Source organism: Triturus cristatus, chromosome 7 (assembly GCF_964204655.1).
Source record: "Triturus cristatus chromosome 7, aTriCri1.1, whole genome shotgun sequence".
In the NCBI taxonomy this organism is placed as follows: Eukaryota; Metazoa; Chordata; class Amphibia; order Caudata; family Salamandridae; genus Triturus; species Triturus cristatus.
The window spans coordinates 1,349,846,245-1,349,868,301 of NC_140590.1; the positions used below are offsets into that span (position 1 = coordinate 1,349,846,245).

The 22,057-nt window shown below is 47.7% G+C and overlaps 1 protein-coding gene across 2 annotated transcripts in view; it reads right to left on the reverse strand.

Moving 5' to 3' along the window:
- TRPC4AP (transient receptor potential cation channel subfamily C member 4 associated protein) overlaps window positions 1-22,057 on the reverse strand; it is a 749,627-nt gene that overhangs the window by 678,175 nt on the left and 49,395 nt on the right. For both annotated transcript variants that reach the window (XM_085619014.1, XM_085619013.1), the window contains exon 2: window positions 4,933-5,061. In XM_085619014.1, the coding sequence (XP_085475140.1) occupies window positions 4,933-5,061 (129 nt within the window). The remainder of the gene's footprint in view (window positions 1-4,932; window positions 5,062-22,057) is intronic.

A 22,057-nucleotide genomic window follows, 5' to 3' on the forward strand; every position in this document is an offset into this window, starting at 1 on the left:
GGAACATGTAGTTTTTGGTAGCGTATACGCCCCCCCTCCCCTGTCCTGGACATTTGCTGAGCAACTCGTGGCGCGCTGGGCGGACATCCCAGAGGCTCTGGGAATTATAGGGGGAGACTGGAATGATGTGATGGATCTCCCCAGGGACCGGCAGTCGGGGGTGGGTCGAGGGCGAGGGGAGGGTGGGCCGACGAAACTCGATGCGCTGGTCAGGGGCCTAGCATGGGTGGATGCCTGGCGGCGCTGCCATAGCACTGCCCGCGAATATACATTCTTGTCGGCGGTACACGGCTCCTTCTCCCGCCTCGACTACATTTTCCTCTCGGAGTCCCGTCTGGAGGAAGCGGAGATTCTTCCGCGAGGACTCTCGGATCATTCCCCAGTGTCGGCGGTTGTACGAATGGGGGGCACGGGGCACCCGTTTCGCTGGTGACTCTCGGTGTGGCACCTGCAACAAAACGACTATAGGGCTCACATGACTAAGGCACTAGATCAATACTTGACACTGAATGTGGGTTCCGTGTCTGGGGCAGATATGTTGTGGGAGGCGCAGAAGCCGACACTTCGCGGGGCGGACATTTCATACTGCGCGGGGCCCGCCGCGAGCGCCGAGCGGGGCTGGTCAAGGCGGAGGCCGAGGCCGAGGTCACGTAATTGGAGAGTAGGGGCCGGGAGGACGGGGGGGGGGGGGTGTTCGAGGTGTCCCGGCGGCGGCTATTATACGCACAGCAGACGTACGGCTCCCTCTTGCTGGATGAGGCACGTCAGACTTGGCTGGCCACCAGGAGTCGGGTATACCAGTGGGGGGATAAATCAGGCGCAATGCTACACAGGCTGTGTCAGGGGGTGCATCGTACCTAGGATCTCCCGGGGATAGTAGACTCGGAGGGCATGCCTCTTGCGGACCCAGGTGCGCTCGCTAATAGCTTCGCTACATACTATGCAGGCCTATATACTCCCCGTGAATGCCTCACGGGAACGGAAGTAGAGCGATTCCTCCGTGATCACCCTATTACGGCCTTATCGGAGGCGGCTAGGACTAAATTGGATCTCCCGCTTGCAGTGGAGGAGTTTGGGGAGGCGTTGGGAGGCCTCAACCCGGGAAAGGCCCAGGGCCCCAATGGGTTCCCAAGTGAGTTTTTCAAGAAGTACTTCCTCCAATTGGGTCTACATTACACGGCGGTGGTAGAGGAGGCTCGAGACAGTGGATTGTTACCTCGGGACTGGAGGCACGCTGAAATTATGGTGTTCCACAAGCCAGGCAGACCCCAGGAGGAGCACGCCTCGTATCGTCCGATCTCCCTCCTAAACGTGGAGGCAAAAATCCTGGAGAAGGCCCTGGCCAACCTCCTCTTACCTTACATTACCTCGTTGGTCCACCCGAATCAGGCGGGGTTTATGCCATCCCGCGCTACGCGGCATAATATTCGGCGGGCCCATGTTGAGATTACTGAGGTACAGCGGTTGGGGGTTCCAGCAGCCCTGTTGCTGGCGGACATGGACCGGGCATTCGACTCCCTCAGCTGACGATATCTGTTCCTGCTGCTGCCACGCTTGAACTTACGTGCGGCTTCTATATACAGAGCTCACGGCCTCGGTCAGGTTAGCGGGGGCGACTTCGGCGACTTTCCCTGTACAACGAGGAACACGCCAGGGGTGCCCCCTGTCCCCGTATCTATTTGGCTTGGCTATGGAGCCCTTGGCAGCCTGGGTGCGGATAGACGCGCAAATCTACGGTTTGGAGTGGGAGAGTGAACTGGTCGATCGTTTTTCAGATGTAGTGCATCTTTAAGTATTCTATTAATGTAAAAGGTCAATAATATCATGATTGCAATGCTTTGGCAGGTACCTCTGGGACATCAGGGGCCTGCATTTTATGTGCTTATTGACGAATAAAATCTATTCTTAAAAAAAAAAAAAAATACATGGGCATTGTCTTACTTCAGGATAGGGAACAAGTCATTTGTTTAGATTTCGGTCCCGCCACTGACAGACTCTTGACACATGTAGATCGTTGGATACAACTTCCCCTTTTGATAGCGGGCCGTATCGCCATCATATAAATGACAGTCCTTCCTTGCTTTTTGTATTTATTGACAAATATTCCTATTCCTTTGTCGAACTCCTTCCGACGCTGCACAGCTAACTTTTGAAGTTGGTATGGGCGGACAGCAGACTCCGGGTTGCCTGGGACACCCTCATACTCCCACATAATCGTGGCAGCTTCGCCAGCCCCGATTTTCGCATCTATATCTTGGCCGCTCAAGCTCTTTTTGCATATAGTTGGTTTCAACCAGATGTCCAACTGCCTCACGCTAAACTGGAACAGGATCTGGCAATCCTATACCTTTAAATACCCTACTACCCCTGGGTCTTAAGCTGGACCCAAAGAACATCCAGACTTTATCTACCACCTGCTGGGCATGACAAAAGCTTAGCAATACGCTGTGCTTCTATTTTCTATATTATACTGAACTACCCATCTCTCCAAATCCTTGGCTACCACTAAAGGCTGAAAAGCTAGTACAACAAACCTTGACTCTGCATAGTCTTCACACCTTTGGGGATCTGTTCCCAGACAGGCATGCCTTATCGCTCACCGATGATACCACACATACTGACATTACATTCATGGATAAATGTATCTGTAATAGATCATAGGGTATGTTATCAACCTGTGTTATAAGCCCTCCTATCCCCTTGCACCCGATAACTTTCCTCCTCTCACTCTTTTGATACAGGACCTGGACAAGTCACACCTGGTCGCCAAGCTCTACAGTGCTTGCATAGCTTTAAAAAACAGTAAGAATGGTGGTGGGGGAGGGGGCATCGACGCTGGGAGGAGGACCTGGCATACCCCATCACTGACAAGTATTGGGCCTTCTGCTGTGCACAAATTATATTAGCATCCCTGAACCACCGCCACAAACTGCTCCATTTCCAATTCCTACACCATTCCTGCTGGACATGCCAAGACTGACCCCTTCAGGTCATTCCTATATCCTAAATGCCAGTTTCTGAGTAGCGGACTTCCCGCACTGAACGTGGAACTGTCCAGCTACTGCAACATATTGGACTGAAGTGTTCAATGCCCTCTCTAAAATGATCTCCCTAACCTTAGACCCCTCGTCTTCTTTAGCACTGTTGGGCAAGGTTTCACCCATCCCTATAACAAATCACAGATTTACTGTTAGCAAAACGAGAGATCGCAATTCACTGGGGCAATGCTGCACGGCCTATCATCAAGGCCTGGCTACGAAGCATGACATACTTCGACCTAACAAGCAAGGTCTACGCCACATTACAGCCCCCCTCTGCCAGACAAAAGGACAATTGGCAGCCTCTTCGTTCTTGTTTATCCTAGCCTCAGACTACCCGGTATCTACACTTTTAGCACGCATGCCTGCCCTATCCTCAGGTCACACTAGCCAAGATACGACTGCATGACTATCTACCTACTATCGCACCTTTGCTCCTCTCTGAGGGCCTCTGTCCACTGTTCCCCTATTCAAACTCAGATATTGTTGTGTCTGTTTTATTTGTGATGTAATGCAGCTTCATCTTATAACCATGTCGCGATATGATCATACACAAAACCCATGATGTCTTGGACCTCGTCTTCTACTCTTCTCTTGTATTGTGACTCTTAAAAATTGTTAAAAAAAGCTTTAAAAAACAAAAATGTCTGGTTCTGTCTTGCAAGGAGGCTTGGTGTTTACTTGTCTTTCTTGGACTTCAAAGTGAGAGGATTTATGTCACTATCTTGTCTGTTACTGAAAAAGAAATGTTATTTTTTCTAGCACACAACCAAATTTTAATGTATGTAAATAAACTGTGCAAATATTTCAGAATATATCAGAATTAGGAAAGCACAAATGAAGCACACGTTATGTACATCTGAAGTGTGATGGAAGCAAATATTTTAATACAATCAAAACAAAACCGTACACCCGGTGATGCCATTTCCACACAATATTGTTTTTGCCCTGCATAATTTTATCAGTAAAACTGTAGGTGCAAAAGTAAAAGTCATTTCAATTAAACAAGTGTTGTTTGTAATGGCAGAGCGCTACCATACCATACATACTCCACTGTATACCACTCCACTCTATGCCCCTCCACTCTACTATACTCTATAGCACTTCACTCTAAGCCACTCTACACACTCCCCCCCCTTGCGACACTCCTCTTACGACACTCGTCCCCCTTACGACACTCCATGCTACAGTACGACACGCCATTAGACACTACAACATGCCATGCCACAGTACGACACGCCATGCCACTCCACTTTATGCCACTCCAAGCTGCGCCACTCCAGTCTATGACACTTCACTCCACTCTACGACACTTCCCTTCACTTTGCTCTATTCCACTCCAACCTATGCCAATCCACACACTTTATTCCACTCTTTTCCCTCCACTCCACTCCTGCCTCTCTGCTCTACACCACTAATTTTTAGCCATGCTGAACAGCAGTCACGCTGGCGTAAAACATGGCTAGAACAAATAGATATTGCAAAGAAGAGACCTATTGGCTTTGCCAATGATTGCTGACTGTATCGCTAATATGTGCAGGACAATTACCTAATGGCAGAGCAGCTCTATCCTAAGCACTGAGATTCCTTCATCTGGTCAGATGATGGGTGAACCACAAGATAACCACACCAGAAAGAATGGTTGACAGCAAAACTCACTACTTTTCACTTCTTCAGCAAAGTACGCTTTTTTCTGCTTTATAGCCTGATATATTCTACTGCTTCATCAACATGTGTGCAGTGCACCGCTTCTATACCAGCTTTTTTCCATCATCAGCTGAGAATGTCACTTCCTTGCTGGGCCACTAAACTTAAAATGGGGAAACTCCCTAAAACATATCAGCAAACAATGCATGTACCAAAAACAGTGAACATTTTACTCAACAAATATTACCTTGAGGATACTTTGGCACTGAGATAGGTCACTGTTGGGGTGACTGTTCAGAAACAATTTCTTTAACAGTAGAGGAATGCCGTTCCATTTAGCCCTTCCATCCCTTTCTTTTAATAGGGTCTCGGTCATCTAAACGAAACAAAAACAGAAAAATATATTTGTTTATAAGAATTAGTGCAACAAGCGTAGATGGAGATTTTTAGGTTTTGAATGTACTGGTTTTAAACCATCTTCATTAACCTTCAACACACTTTGCCAAACAACAAACCATTTGCATACAAAGTTCACTTTTCAATGGCAAAAGTAACATAAATATCCCAGTCTTAACAGTTTTATACTTTGGTTACAAAACAGACATACCCTATCCGCATATAACACAGTGGAGAAAGATCCAACACAGGAAGGAAGGGTATGAGAGACAAAAAGCTAAACACAATACAGTACAATCCGCTACAGTAACCCATTTCCACAATACTTAGCCCCCCTCCTGCAGCAGAGCACGACTTTACGGGCCAGTACATCCTCCCGTTTCACTAAAACTAGGTCTCATCAGACAGCCCCACTAAGCTTGTCATTCACATCCAACTCAACCTTCTATAAACACCTGGATGCTTTGACCTGTGTAAAGATGTAGCTCCGCCTCTTTTGGGGCATATTCAAATTAGTCAGAGGTTTCAGCCTCCCTGGAAATTTGGAAAAATCTGTAAAGATTCTTCTGAGAACATCCAGCATCTCGAGATGTGCTCCTTTCCACAGTTGTTGAGAAGCTCCGAACAGGCATACAGAATAATTTGAAATGCCACATTCTTTAAAGATCTTTTACTTCCTCATGGTAGTTTTATGATCACTGGATTGGTTCTCCAATTTTTGAAACAGGACCACAGTTTTCTTAGCCACCTACTCCTTCCTGAAAACACAGCCTAATAGGCTCTCAAACATTTCCTCTAGCGCCTTACCACAGTTTCTATTTTGTAGGTTTTGTGTTCAAGAACTATACAAAAAGCATTTATAGAAAGCAACGTCTCTTCGCCCCTAGTCAGCTTACAGTCATCTTATCTTGCCAGTCCTTCATTTCACTCAGCACCCTCACTCTATTGCTATCTAGTTTGCAGCTCAAAAAACGGAAAGTGTGTCTTTCCAATTTGTTTCTGCCAGCTACAATGAACTAGACGTATGCAGAACTCACTAGTTCTCTTCTGTGCCACCACAGACACTAAGTTTGCCGGGACAGCACAAACCCACCCACTTGCTGTCCTGTGTCTCGACTGGGCCACAAATCAGACCTGCGAAACATCAGGACAGAAGTTATAAGGCAAGCATGACTATCTTTAAGAGCCACCGCTATTTTATGGCAGGTCATTTTTAGCCACTACGCTAGTCCATGGTTATGCATGAATCACACCCCACAGTCCAAACACTGGTGCATACTTTAGGCATTCGTATCTTTATCCCGATAATGATGGTTGGCAGGTTACTTTCTAGTGGAGGGAGGGTTAGTGGATTTATCACGTCTGTGTTCTTTCCAATATACATTCTTCACTGAATTGGACTATATTTTGTTACAGCTAAGCTAGAAGATCAGAAAACTTTATAAAAAAAAAAAAATGTGCATCCCACAGGTTAGTGAGCCTTCAGTTTGTTGATGGATGTACACTCCTTGGAGACAGGCTCACCCTCCTCCAACTCAGACACTGGTGTTACTCTTTTCTCTGGATATATCCAAGCAGTTGATGGGCTTGAGTTGAAAGGTGTTAGATACTCTTACATCATGACGCTTTCCTTTCTTTATCCAGTTCTTGAATAGTCACAGGAGCACCTAATTGTTTTACGTGGGATCTCAAGATATGGATGTTTAGCGGTTCAGGTGGAGCAACTTTGGTGGTAGTTTTAAGTTGGTTAATTCAGTGGACAGAGCATAGTTTTGACTATTTCACATAGACATTTGATAATACTGTTTTATAGGCCCCAAAACCATACTGATTGTTTCTGAGGAGGGCACTAATATGCCTCACTAATTGGGCAAGTGCTCATCACATGAAGCAACAATGCCCTAAAATCACAAGATCACTGTAGACACAAAGATTGTGTTTAAGTTTTCATTTCATAGGTGCTAAGGTTAACTGGATGACTGGTCCTGATGAGACCCAGTGACATCCAGCAGCTCCGTTGTGTGTGCTCTGTCGCCGCCGACGACACCTCTGACCTTCCCCTAGTAGGTTTGAGGCCACTGCTGTCCTGTGTGGCCTGCTTCTGTGCCCGGCCCTTGTATTTTTGTTTTTTAATTAGCTGGTCTCTGTTCTGTATTAATTGGCTTGTTTTGATTTTGTTTTCCATTGTTGTGCCTGTTTCTCTTGTCTCAGTTTTGCATCCCCTCTCGTCGCTGCTGCCCCTGTGGCCCCTCCCCCAGACGCTCCCCGCTCCATTCTCCCTGCTGCTCGCCCCCCCCACCCACTTCCCTATTTAATGGCGGTCGCGCAGCAGACACACTCGGCGGATGCATGCAGCGGGCGCGCTGCTGGCGTGCCAAAGGCAAACCAGTCTGCGCCTGCCGCGACCAGATAACGACCAGCGCCAGGGACCCTGGATCCCAAACCATCCATCGCTATGGATCAGCGGCCCTCCTCGCACTCAACCCCGGAAGACAGAACAACTGCCAGCAGACTACTCCTAACACAACCCACGGCCAGTTCTCCTGTCGCCACTGCCGCCAAACCTTCACCGCCGCCGACACCCTGAAGTGCATCCTCCTCAACGTGCGCTCCATGCACAGACACGCCATAGAGATCTGGAACATCCTCGACACCCTCTCACCAGACGTCTCCTTTACAGAAACCAGGACCAACGCCTCCTCCACCCCCGACATCGCCATACCGGACGGGTACAAGATCCAGACGGAGGACTTCCCCAACCGCCAGGGAGGAGGACACAAAAAATCCCTCCGCCTCACCACCTCGAGCAACGCATTCTCCACCGTCGAACACCAACACTTCCAAGTTCAGACCAGCCTGAACTCCACACTCCGCGGCACCCTCGCCCACATACCAGCCGCCCCCGCGTCCTCTGCAATTCCACCATCACTGACCTCATCGCACCCCACGCCGTCACCTCCATGGATTACATACTCATCGGGGACCTGAATTTCCACCTCAACAACCCCAGAGACCACAACTCCACCACGCTCCTCGACAACCTCACCAACATCAGACTGAAACAACTCGTCACCACGCCCACCCACAAGGCAGGACACATCCTCGACCCCATCTTCGCAGGGGGAAACAGAACCCACTTCAGGCACACCACGCAACCCCCCTTGGACCGACCACCACTGCGTACACTTCCTCGTCAACAAGCCCAAGCCGCCCAAACTCACTCCTCATCCTCCACGAAGAAACCGAAGCAGAATCACTGAGGAACAGCTCAACTCAACCAAGACACCCCCATCACCACTACCGACACCAACCTCGCAGCCAAAGAACTTCACACTTGGATTTCCATCTGTGCAGACAAGTTTGCCCCGCAACGCAACTCCAATAGATAGCGCCACAGTAAAGCCACCTGGATCCCCGCCGACCTCCAAGAAGCCAGACGTGCCTGCAGACGCCTCGAGAAGAGCTGGAGAAACAACAAGATGCCCGAAGACCACACCACCTACAAAAAGGCCATGACGAATTACCACCAACACATCAGAACCACAAAAAGAACTTTCATCCCCAACAGAATCCTCGCCAATGCCAGCAACTCAAAGGAGCTTTTCAGCGTCATCCAGGAATTCACCAAGCCCCCAGCGAAACTAATGACATCACCCCCTCCCAGGACCCCTGCAACAAGATCGGATCGTACTTCCATCTCAAAATCAAAAACCTCTACAACAACTTCAAGGAACACACACCTGACTCCGCAACCTTCGTGCTCCCGGACAACACCGGTCAGCCCACCATCCCTTCCTGGACTCCAGCCACGACCAAGGAGACCACTGCGACCCTGAAATGCATCCACTCGGGTGGGCCCACACGGACCCCTGCCCACCACACATCTACCACAGAGCCGCCATCGCACCAAAACTTGGAGCACCATCAACACCACCTTCATGACCGGCACATTCCCCAACGATTGGAAACACGCAGAAATCAGACCTCTGTTCCAGAAACCTTCAGCAGACCCCACGGACCTCAAGAACTACCGGCCCATCTCCCTCCTCCCCATCACGGCAAAAGTCACTGAGAATACAGTCAATGCACAGCTGACTAAATTCATCTAAGACAACTCCATCCTCGACCCCTCCCAATCTGGGTTCACAGCAAGAACAGCACAGAGACCACCCTACTAGCTGCCACAGATGACATCCGCACCCTCCTCGACCAAGCCACACCACAGCCCTAATCCTACTCGACCTGTACGCAGCATTCAAAACGGTCCCCCACCGCACACTCGTCACCAGACTACGCAACGCCACCGCCCTCAAATGGATCCGTTTGTTCCTTACTGGCAGAAGCCAAAGAATCAGACTACCATTCTTCATCTCCGAGCTATGTAGATCTACTGCGGCGTACCCCAGGGATCATCACTCAGCCCAACCCTCTTCAACATCTACATGGCCCCCCTCGCCACCATCATCAGACAACACAGCCTCAGCAGAGTATCCTATGACAACGGCACACAGCTCATCCTCTCACTCACCAAGTACCCCAACACCACCAGACAACTTCCAGAAAGGAATGCAGAACGTTGCATCCTGGATGAGCAGCAACTGCTTGAAGCTCAACTCAAAGAAGACAGAAGTCCTCGTACTCTGAACCACTCCATCAGCATGGAATAACTCCTGGTGAGACACAGCCCTCAGCAGCCCTCCGACCCCCACGGACACCTCTGCATTATACCAGACTTCACCGTCTCCATGGAAAAGCAGGTTAATGCCGTAGTTTCCAGCTGCTTCCACACCCTCCGTATCCTTCGAAAGACCTTCAAATGGATTTCCCCCCCCCCCCCCGAGTCGCGGAAAACAGTCACCTACACGCTCATAACCAGCAGATTGTACTACGGAAACGCCCTCTACGTCGGCATCAACAAATCTCGCTTCCCCACAACTCCAGATGACACAGAACACCGGAGCCAGACTCATCCTAAGCATCCCCCAGCACGAGCACATCAGCCAACACCTAGGGAACCTCCACTGGCTCCCCGTCAAGTAGAGAGTCACCTTCAAGATACTCACCCAAGCCTACAAATGGCTCAACAACACAGGACCTCAATATCTCAACGAAAGAATCACCTTCCACGTACCCAAAAGAAACCTTCGATCCGCCAACCTCGCCCTCGCTGCAACCCCGCGCATCCGCAGAGACAGAACAGGAGGAAGAGCATTTCTCCTACATCGCGGCCAAGACCTGGAACGAGCTCCCTTTCGACATCCAACCCGTCCCCTCCCTGAACACCTTCAGGAAAGCTCTCAAGACCTGGCTCTTCGGCTGAACGGAACAGATGACCCAATGTTCCTTGAGACCCTCACAGGTGAGTAGTGCACTTAAAACCCCCGATTGATTGATTCAATAATGGCTCAAAACACCAACTTAAATCAATCGGTTTCACTTGACTGAAGGATTATCTGTAAATTGCCTTACAGATTCCATTCGAGTATTACGGTTAGGAAACCAGGGACACCTTGCAGTATCATAATCTTCACTTTGCAAACAATTCGCACTGTGTCTGCACTATTGTCATATTTGTTATATTTTGCATCTATCTAAATATAATGCATACACAAAGAAAACGAAGGCTGCTTGTCTACATCATTGATGAGTTTGTTGGTTGATTTGGTTACCATTGCACTCAAGGATCCAGTTCCCCAGAGTCGGAGTCCACGGGACCCTTGTCTTTTCTAAGTATGTATACCCCAGCCCAGTTCTCGTGGGCAGATAGAGTGGGTCTTTGATCTAGCAAAGCATCTGAGAGGAATAAAAACCTGTCCGCTCCACCTTATTAGACAAACCGCCATATTAGAATTTAAAAGGCCTCTGAAAATGTCATAATAGTGATAAAGATGGGTCTAAAATCATGTTTAGCATCCAAAACATTAACTTATCCAAATTACTCTATTTTTTATTATAATTAAACATGGCCAAGCAGATGTGATCCAGGAGGGTCCTGCTGCGATGAAGGCAGTGCGGTGGGCAGGAATGTTTTTCAACTCATGTTTAAAACTGGTTTCTTTTAATAAATAAAGCATGAAGTAGCAGCACACTCATTTGCAAGCAGCAGATTTTACATTGGAATGCCTACAGAATTTCCCACTGACATGTGGTTTTATAACAGTGTACAATCGAGTTTCTGCAAAAATTTGTCATGTGCATACCACGAAGTAAAGTGTTCGGATTTGTTTCGCTCCTATTTAAATCTCTGTTTGCATCACACTTATGAATTACAAAAAAAAAAAGTTATTTCATAATTCCGGATACATTTTTTGAAATACTTGTAATGTTGTATTAGAAACAAAACTGACATATTACAGCCTTTTGTTTCACAATTATTGTCAGATAATTCACTTGACAAAAAGCACTAGCTGTAATAGAAAGAAAACAAAACACCACTTCCCAGGTACAGATAAGACACAATTAGTAAAAAAACGAACTGACATTTGACCACTGTCCTTGAACAGACAGCAAATGTATCAAGACAAAAACAAGATTTAAAGGTGTCTTTATTGCTTATTCACTTTCTGAATGAACAGAACACTTGTTCCTTCCACTTTAAGTTAACTCGCCAGCACGGGCGAGTAAATGCTAAAAATGGCTTGACCTGATAAAATCTCACTCGACATTGCGAGTGGATTTTTATTGGCCTGCATTCTGAACCCCCTCCAGATGGCGAGAAGAGGGCAGCTGGGAGTCGGCCTACGCACTCCATTGCGGCAGTGCCGCTAACACACTATGGAGCGGGGGTCGCCTCCTGGTGACAGGCCTGAGCGAAGGTGGATGTTTAAGTCGGGATCCCCCGGGAGGAGAAAGCAGCGCAAGACCTTAAGAGGCGGTATCTGTGTGGATCCTGTCCGCTGTCGCAGGCTGGCGCAACGCAGCTGCTGGTCCGGTGCAGCTAAACCAGGGGCACTGTCGGAACGGATCCTGCTGACTGGAGGGCCCCCCTTGCTGGAAGCTCCAGTGACGTGCCTGGTAAGGAGCGGGGGCCGGATCGGACGAGGACTGGGGCACCGGACAGCATCAACCCGGGGAAACGGGGTACCTGCCTGACTCCGGCATGGCGGTCCCGTGTGGTGCAGCCTAGCGCTACAGTCACCGGCTGGAGCAGCTCAAGGCGGGGGGGGGGGGGGGGGGGGGGGGGGGTAAGCACTATACATGGAGGCTCCCCCAGTTGGCGATGGGTGTTCGGGGGCCTTCCTATAGATGGTGTCCCCTCTACATTTTAATATACAGCCCTCTTGTAATTGACCTGCCTGACACCAACATGGCGACACAGCAGGGCTTGACGAGGAGACTCAGCAGAACCCTCTGAACCCCTCCCCCAGGCTTCAAGAGGGGAATAGTCTGCCTTGATTCTAGTGCTGTATTTGATTATCAAGGCCCGGATACAGGAAACTCCCATGAGGACTGGTGGGGGCGGTGTATTGCCCCTACTGTCATCCAGGAAATAACACTCACCAGGTCCCTCCAGAGCTGTGCTATCTAGTGAAGTCTTTGAAAAGTCCCCAACCTGAAAGTAGAGCAGAAACGAAGTAAGGCGGCAGGCAGTGCGGCTTCTTGGTAGGACTGACCTTGGGTAAGGGAGGCTAAATCCTACCTACTTCAGATTCGGCTGCCTCGACTTGTCCGGACATTTGGGGCCAGTGGGGTCAGGGGGGGAAGGACTCGCTGCATGATGAATTGGGGCACATATAGCAATTAAGGAGAGCTGGGTGATTCTCGGTGCGAAACCCCCTTGTGTTTGCCCAACAGGCATAGCGAACAGTTCGCTGGCTTCCTTGAGGTAAGTCATACTCCAGACTATCCCCACAAGAGGCAAACCTATGGACTTCCTCACCAACTCTTGGATCCCCTTTGCTTCTACAATTCCTGACTTTATGCCACCCAAAAAATCTCAAGCTAACAGGGTCTTTAGTTAATTTGTACCGGCCAAAACACATGGAGGGACCTCTAAGGGAGGGGTAGAGGTCACCATGGCGCTCGCGGAGAAAGATCTCCTCACCAGTTTATAGGACTTTAAGAGAGAGTTACACGAGGAACTCCAATCTGACATGGATACATCTCAGGAAATGCTCCGCTCGGATATTCAAACTAAACTACTTCACTTCAGTATGACGTGGATTCTGTCAGCACCCGCACACTGAATCTCAAAGCTAAAATGCAAGAGCTTGACCAGCGCACTGGCCAGAGGGAGGACACTGTCAAACTCCTTCAAGCGTAGCTCCAGGCCACCGTCCTGAAATGCGAGGACTTGGAGAATAGATCCAGGAGGGACAATATTAATTTGTGGAATCTGGAGAAGGGGGCGGAGGGACCGGACTTCTTTTGTTACAGGACTATTTTCGGAGCTGCAGGGATACTGGCATGAAAATCTAAATAGACAGTTCACAGCGTGGGGCCTCCAGTCTCAGGAACCAATAAGCGTCTCAGATGTACTAACAAAGCTCCACTTTTAAAGGCAATTCTCGAGACGGCCCAGAAGGTTGAGGGCATTTTCTTTCAGGGCTCTCCTGCACCCTCTTCCAAGATAACGCTCCCTTCAACCTAGCGCGTCGTCAGCAGTCCCCCCCCCCCCTTTCACAGAAAAGCTACGGACACCCTAGCGCGTCGTCAGCAGTCCCCCCCCCCCCCTTCACGGAAAAGCTACGGAAGGACAACATAAAATACAGATGGACCTAACCGTTTTGCCTGGTATTTACCCTACACAACACAAATCCTCATGTTTCGACCCTCCCCTAGGCCACAACAGTGTTGGGTCTTTCGCACTCTGAAGTGCAACACACCAGGGATACCTCACCTGGGATTGCAGAGACCGCAATGGAGAGTGGGGACAGAGGCTCCTGCTTGTCACAGTCTCGTTCCCGCCAGAAGAGTCAAATTCAATAATCTACTCTGCACTTGACATTTTCACACGGCGTTTAGTGCCATCTCTGGGTTGTAAGCCTTACCTTACCCTTTCATTTTATAGGCTTAACATGCTTTGCGGTTATATTAGTTCGTGCTACTTCTCCCGGGGAGGGGGAGGGGGGATTGGGAGTTGCGTGCTGGCTCCCTCTTCGACACTTGGACTGACTCAGTTCCTAGCATAGTATAATATGCCTTGCCTTTTTTTACGCTGTGTATAGCTCGCTTTAGCGGTCATTGACCTAAATGTCTTCCAAGACGCATTGTTCCACCGCTTCCACGTTGGGGTAAAAAGTGGGATTTTTGTTTGAATGGTTTTTAGCATATGGGAATTGAGGACTACACATGCTACGGGGAAGGGTGGAGTTGATGGGGAATCATATGCAGACGTTGGAGCATGCGGGAAAGGATAGGAGGTTTCTCTCCGTTTAAGGACTAATGTGGCGACAGAACGACTGACTATCCCCATATCAGAGGTTTATAATGGTTGTCAGTAAACTTAGCTGGGAACATCAAAGGGCTTAATTCTCCTGCTAAACGCCACAAGCTATGGAAATAGCTACTCGATGGCAGACATGATGTGGTGGTTCTTCAGGAGACCCACTTGAAAAGAATGGATGCGCATATGTTACGACACAGGGCGTACATAGTGATGTACATAACCTCCACTCTCACTAAACAGAATGGGGTGGCCTACTTCTTTCATTCCTTGCTGAAATTCCAGCCCGAAAGGTGTAAGCCCGATATTGGGGAGAGTGGTCATGGTTAAAAGCAGATAACATGGCCGCATGTGTACATTCGCTGCTATACATGCCCCTCACTCAAATCAAGCAGCATTTCTAAATTCGATGCAGACGATGATGGGTGGATTTGCAGAGGAGAAATTCTCCTGACGGGGATTTTAACCTTACCTGGGAAGCAGGAATAGATAGCTCACACGCACATAGAGCAAACACAGGCACTTTCTCAATAGTGATTAAGGAGTTTAACTCAATGTGCCTTATTTATGCCTGGCATATGCCTCACCCCACCGACCGTGACTACACCTACTTTTCAGACTCTCATCGCACCTATTACAGATGGGACTAAGTGTTTGCAACCCAGGCCCTCTCACCTGCCTTGAAAACAGTTTTGTTCCACCCGATCACCATTTTGGACCATGCTCTGGCGGTGCAGACTATGAAGTGGGACATAGGACACTGAAATATCGCTATAGCAAGATATAGCAAGTCTTAAACTCCACAAATCTCCGGGCTCAGATGGCCTGACAGCACAATTTTATAAGACCTTCGGCTCTGAGCGGATACCGCACCTTTTTGCTCTTTTCAATTTGATGGCAACCTCCATGGCGGTAACTCCATCAGTGAGTGAAGCACTCAAACCGCAAACCAGGAATGGACACAACTATGCGGTTCCTACCATAGATTGCATTACTCAATCCAGATGCCAAATTATATGCAAAGATTATAGCCACTAGGCTTGAGGTGTTAATGCCTAAGCTGAACCATCCGGATCAATCCAGCTTTATTAGCAGCAGACAAACCCATGACAATCTCCGAAGGATTATCCATCTGGTCGAAAAATCTGCCCCCAACGGTTTTACTAGCACTAGATGCAGAGAAAGCTTTCGACTGAGTGGATTGGGCTTTCTTATTTCGCACTTTAAAACAATCCAAGTTCTGCAATAAATGTATAGCTAGGATTAAAGCCAACTATGCACAGCCTAGTGCCCGGGTTCTTGTCAATGGGAGAAGCTCTGAATTATTCAATTTGGAGAGGGGGACGAGACAGGGCTGCCCCCTCTCGCCCTTACTGTTTGCCCTTAGTATTGAGACCCTTGCTGCTCGAGTAGGTAGATCACCTAGAGTTCATTGCATTCCCTTGGGCATAGATGAACGCAAGATTTCCCTGTTTGCAGACGATGTCCTGATGACTTTAACCTCCCCAAGCTAGACCCTAGATGCAGTGCAAACAGAGCTTCGGAATTTTGAGTGGGTGTCGGGTTTTCTGATCAATCTCTCCAAATCAACCCTACTCAATCTCACCCTGCTGCAGCGGGAAACGGATGCGCTGGTGGCATCTACCCCCTTTTGTGAGGCAAAAAAAAAAAAAGATTACTTACCTTGGTATCAGGATTACCCCCGGGTCTCGGACCTCTACAAGGCTAACTATCATCTGCTCCACCAACAACTTATGAAGGACTTTCGTAGATGGGCTCCAATGTATATCAGATGGCTGGTGTGTATACAAGTAATCAAAATGAAAAATCTGCAGAAACTCTTGTATCTTTTCCAAGGGCTGCCAACTGAGTTAAATAGCTGGTTCCTCCCAGCCTTGGGATCTACGATTATAAGGGTCATCTGGCAGGGTTGAAGGGCTTGTCTTCCTTACAAACAACTCAAACTCTCGAAATGCTCAGGGTGATTAGCATTGCCGGATTTAGAACTTTACTATAAGGAGGCTCAGTTGACCGGATTTAAAACTTTACTATAAGGAGGCTCAGTTAAGAGGGACTGCTGAGTGGTCGGCACAGGAGTCAATATGGAAAGAGCAGTGTCAAGCAGCTATATCTGGGACCTCCTATGGAAGTCCAAAGCAGACTGTCCGCTAAATGCATACCTCAGTACTCCCACCAAGACTACCCTACGAATCTGGGACGAGATTAATAAAAGGGTGGCCTGGACCACCTTCCCCTCACCATTCACCCCGATTCAATAATTCAGCGTTCCCTCCAGCTTTGCATTCAGGAACCTTTGAAGTGTGGAGGTTAGGAGGGTTGCCTTACTGTCTCTGACCTTTTCCACAACTGGGATAGCTGGTTAGAGTCCTCGTTAGATAAAATTCTGCCCAAACAGGAGATACAGATGAAAACCGGCTCTAAGAAAAATCCTTGGTATTCTCCAGAGCTTAGGAAATTTAGGCAAGAGTGTAAAAGACTCGAAAGGCAATCGAGAAAAGACTTCTCATTCACTAATAGAACCAAATATAGGAAAGCCATTAGAGGCTACAAAATAGAGATAAAATCTGCACAAAGTAATTACTATCAGGAAAAAAATCTTTCAGATTGCTAAATCTCTTTTGACACCTACTATTTCTTTACCGATCCTAGACAATGCCCAATCCTGGTGTAATCAGCTTGCGGATTTCTTCTCAGTAAAAATTCAAACTATCTACAATTCCTTTCCCTTGGAATGAGATTTACAGCTGTTCCACCAAATCGATCTGTTGCAGGAACAAGCCCTTCTGGAAGAACTTCCTCTCGTAGATGAGTTCGCTTTGGCTGAAATTTTACCTCAGCTTAAATCGGGCTCCCCTTCTGATCATGCCCCTCCTACTGCTCTTTTTAAAATCAGGAATACCATCTCATCAGCTTTGGTTGACCTGATCAATGCTTCTTTCCGTACAGGTATTGTACCTCCTCTGTGGAAAAGGGCAATGGTCAAGGCCCTGTTGAAGAAGCCTAACCTGGACCCGGAAGACTGGTCGAATTATAGACCCATATCCCTGCTTCCTGGTGTTTGCAAAATAGCCGAGAAGCATGTAAATTCTGTGTTATGCAGCTTTCTCGAAAAGAACGATTTGCTGCACTCTTCTCAGACCGGCTTTAGGGCACAACAGGGTACTGAGACCGCGCTCCTGTCGGTTGTGGAGGAATCCAGGAAGATTCTAGGTAACGGAAGCTGCGTTACAATTATTTTATTAGACCTCAGCGCAGCCTTCGACACGGTCAACCACTCGCTTCTGATCAACCGACTCCAAGGTATTGGGGTTGGGGGTGTTGTATTGAAATGGCTTTGGTCTTTTTTAGAAGACAGAGGCTTCGCTGTCTTTGCGGAGGACTGCACTTCTGACCCAATACCTCTTTCTTGCGGAGTCCCTCAGGGCTCCGCATTAAACCCCACCTTGTTCAACGTCTACCCGAGTTCATTGGCAAGCATCATCACCCCATTCAGGGTGTAGATTGTCACCTATGCGGATGATACTCAGTCGTTTCTCTGAACAATAACGACAACTCAGGAGGGGCTCTCACGTCCTGTCTGGAAAGAGTGGCCAGCTGGATGGATGTCTCCTATCTGAAGCTTAATGGAGCTAAAACAGAAGTTGTGCTTCTTGGTAAGGCAACCCCTCTGAATATTGATTCCTGGTGGCCTGTTAGCCTTGGACCCTCACCTACCCAAAAAAAAAATCTATAAAAAGTATAGGAATTGTGTTAGATGCCAACCTTGACTCTAAGGAACAGGCGCGGAAAGTCGCAGGTACTTGCTACGGCTTTCTTCGGATGATTAGGAAGATTCTTCCCATCCTCCAATTTCTGGCCAGAAGACTGTTGGTACAAGCGCTTATCCTGTCATGGTTGGACTACACGAACGCCATATATCTTGGAGCTCCGCTGTCCACCATTAAAGTACTGAAGACGGTACAAAATTGCGCAGCTCGGCTTCTGTTGAATATTCCGAAACGCCTCTCAGCCAAATCTGCTTTATCCTCACTGCATTGGCTCCCCATTCAGGAGAGGATCCAATTCAAATCTATGTGCATCTCACATAAATCTCTGACTGGAAAAGGATCTAGGTTGGTCCAGGCTATGGTTCACCCCGATCAACCACAAAGAACCTTAAGATCAGAGGGCAAACATCTGCTAATAGTTCCTAAAGTGAAACGCACCAGATGTGGAGGTCGTATGTTTTCCTACTGTGTCGCAAATCTCTGGAATATGGTCCCCCTTTATATTCGGTCCCAAATTAGCCACAGTCACTTCCGTAAACAGCTAAAAACATTTCTTTTTCCGTGAAGTGTTACTATTGATTCTAGTGTCTTTTAGCACGGGGATGCCTTCGGGTAACAGGCGCTCTATAAATGCTTCTTCATTCATTCATTCATATCCTAACACTCGAGAACTGCCAGAGGGACTTCCATCTACCAGTGTCGGAACACTACCACCACACTCAACTCCGAAACTGGGTTCTCCCTCCCGATGTTCAAGAGGAAGCCACTACAGATCTCCAACCCATTGAACAGTTTGTCAAAAGTGGAGCTGGCTATAAGGGGTGTATCTCTTTTCTCTACTCCTTACTGATTTCAATTACCACTTCTCCTCAATCACATCACATGGGCTTCTAGCGGCGGATACTAGGCAGGCTATTTACGGCCACACAATGGCGTAAGCTTTGGAGAGATATTCCCAGGCTCAACTATTCCATGGGAATCCAAGAGTCCCACTATATAGTATCACATGACTGGCACCTCCATCCTACAAATTGCGGAAAATCTTCCCAAATACCTGAGATTTATGTTTGAGGTTGAGGCTTTTTGTGGGACCTCCAACATATGTGGTAGGACTGCCCCACTATCCGCCCGTTTCAGGCAGAAATACTAGCTCAGATCAAATATATCTTAGGATATTCACTCCAAGAGGAGGTTGGCTTTACACTTCTGGGTCTCAGAGATGATTCCCTCAAATATCAGACAGTGGGCCATCGCTCCATACACTGGCTTTGCCTCGGGGCTGCAAAAATGGCGCTGGCGTCTGCCTGGTAACGGAAGGAAGGCCCTTCTCTGACACAATGGCATGCCAGACTATGGCAGGCTCCTACGATGGAGCGTATGCAGACATTTTCAGAACTTAAACTTTGACTATATTTAGGGTCTGTTGGTATCATAGCTCTCCAGGGGACTCATACTACTGGCCGGTCCAACACTGACAAGGGCACTTCATCTTTTCCATATCTAAGAGAGCTCCTCCGACTGGTGAGCGAGTAACAAAACACCCTTCCTGTCAAAACGATTCCAATGTCAATAGCAATAAACCACACACACTGGCCCTACTTTTCAACATCAATAGCAATTAACCACTCACACAGGCCTTACCTGTACACACTAAATGACACTCCCATGTCCCATTAGGGGGTGGGGGGTAATTGCTCACCTATTGGTATACAGTCTTACGGCACAATGGATTTACTCCCAGTTTGTGAAATTATAGTCCCTAGGATAGTAGCAACTGCTTCTGCCAACAGAATCATATGATAAGAGACAGGGATTACATTCAGATGTGTTGTAATGATGTCCCTTTAGAAACTCAATGAATACCATTACGACAAAAAAACATGATTAATTATCTTTCTTTCTTCAGCTTCTCAAGCATTTTATTGCTCACTAAGACTAAGATTTTTTTAAATAGCAGTTTTCATTGGCATGCTCACAACAAAAGGAAAACATGCACAGAAGAAAGGGAAAACAATGAACGAACAGAAACCATAGGTTTCTAGCAAGATGATACTGAAATTAATAAAACGGCAAAGGATGCAACTGCACAGCAGAGCATTAAAACACTATCACCAAGAAGGATAAAATATCCTAGCATCTTTAAATAATGCAATTCTCAGATAGATCATCCATACGCAGAAAATAGTGCTTATATTGATGGTAGATGCCTTCACAAGATGCATAGCGCCAAAGGTGTCGCTGAGGATTTCAGCTTGGGCCTTGGCTTAGAAACACTTTACAAAACACAAGAAATCCAAAAGAAGTGGTACAAGTGCACAGCTCAATGGCAAACAATGTCCAGGCTCCTCACAGTACTTCAACAACGGTACAAAAAACGAGTCACTTACCTTCGGTAATGTCTTTTCTGGTGGAGACTCCATCTAACTGCAAATTCCTCACCTTGTGAATATCCCCAGGCACCAGACTGAATCCAGAAACTTTACAGAAATTCCCTTGCACGTCGGCAGATGGTATTGCGTCAGTTCTGTCTCAGCCTTGGATGGGACGTTGGGGCCTCTATACATGCACCTTCTCCGCAAGTTGACATCAGTTTCTTTCTGCTCTCTGTCTGTGTCGTCTGACGCAGAGCCATGAAATTCAAAACAGCAGTGTGCAGAAGTTCTAAATTTGGCATCTGATTAAACAATCATGCAGCTCCATTTCACAGAACGGGAAGGAAAGTGGGTCAGGGAGTAATCTGTGGTTAGACTGAGTCTCTACCAGAAAAGGAGTTACCGAAGGTAAGTAACTTGTTCTTATGATAGAAACTTCTCAGTGCAGATTCCTCCTTTTGTGAAAATATATCAAAGCAGTATAGTTCCTTTAGAAGAGGGTTTGTGGATTGGCTCAAACCAGGAAATTCTGTGGGACGGATTGGGCAAAGTGGCCATCCTGCTGGGCCTGGCTATCAATGCAGTAATGCTTCATAAACGAGTGGAGACACACCCATATCGCAGCCTAGCAAACATTCATGATTGGCACACCTCGGTCCAGCACAGTGGTAACAGCCTTTGCTCTGGTGGAATCAGCGTGCAAAACTTTGGAGAGCTTCTTCTTGGCTAGCTCACAGCAGATCTTGATACATAGCGCAATCCATCTTGAGATTATACTCTTGCACCGCTTTGCAATTCTTAGCCCAAGAGAAACAGACATAAAAGTTGGTCCTCCTGTCAATAGTCTCTAGTTCGGTCCACATAGAAGCTAAGTGCCTGTTTACGGTCAAGGGGATGAAGCGGTTCTCTCTCATTGGAAGGATGAGGCGGTGCATAGAAAGCCAACAAGGTGATGGATTGTCCTATGTGGAAGGGTGTGACCAATTTAGGCAGAAATTACTTTTTCTGTCGGAGGACTTATTACTCCAGGAAGAAAGATTTATATGGGGGAAACAACGGACAATGCCAGGTGTTCACACACTGACCTATGTGATGAGCAATGCTGTCCTGAACATAAAAAGACGAAGAGAAAAACTGCGCATGGGCTCAAAAGGTGTGCACATCAAATAAATTAAGGTCCCACTACGGCATGACAAAGGCGGTGCGAAAATATGACCAGTCCCTTCCAAAAACACATCACAACAGGTGACTTGAAGAGGGCTAGTAGGTTAGGTAATCATAGGAAGGACGTAAGGGCCAGGAGGTAATCTTTAACTGTTGCCTCAGCAAGGGCCAATGACAAACAGAACAGAAAAAACATCTGATAACTCTGCATTCAGGGGTCGTATGTTTTGGAAAGAGCACCAGCAACAAACGTCTCCCAGGACCCTG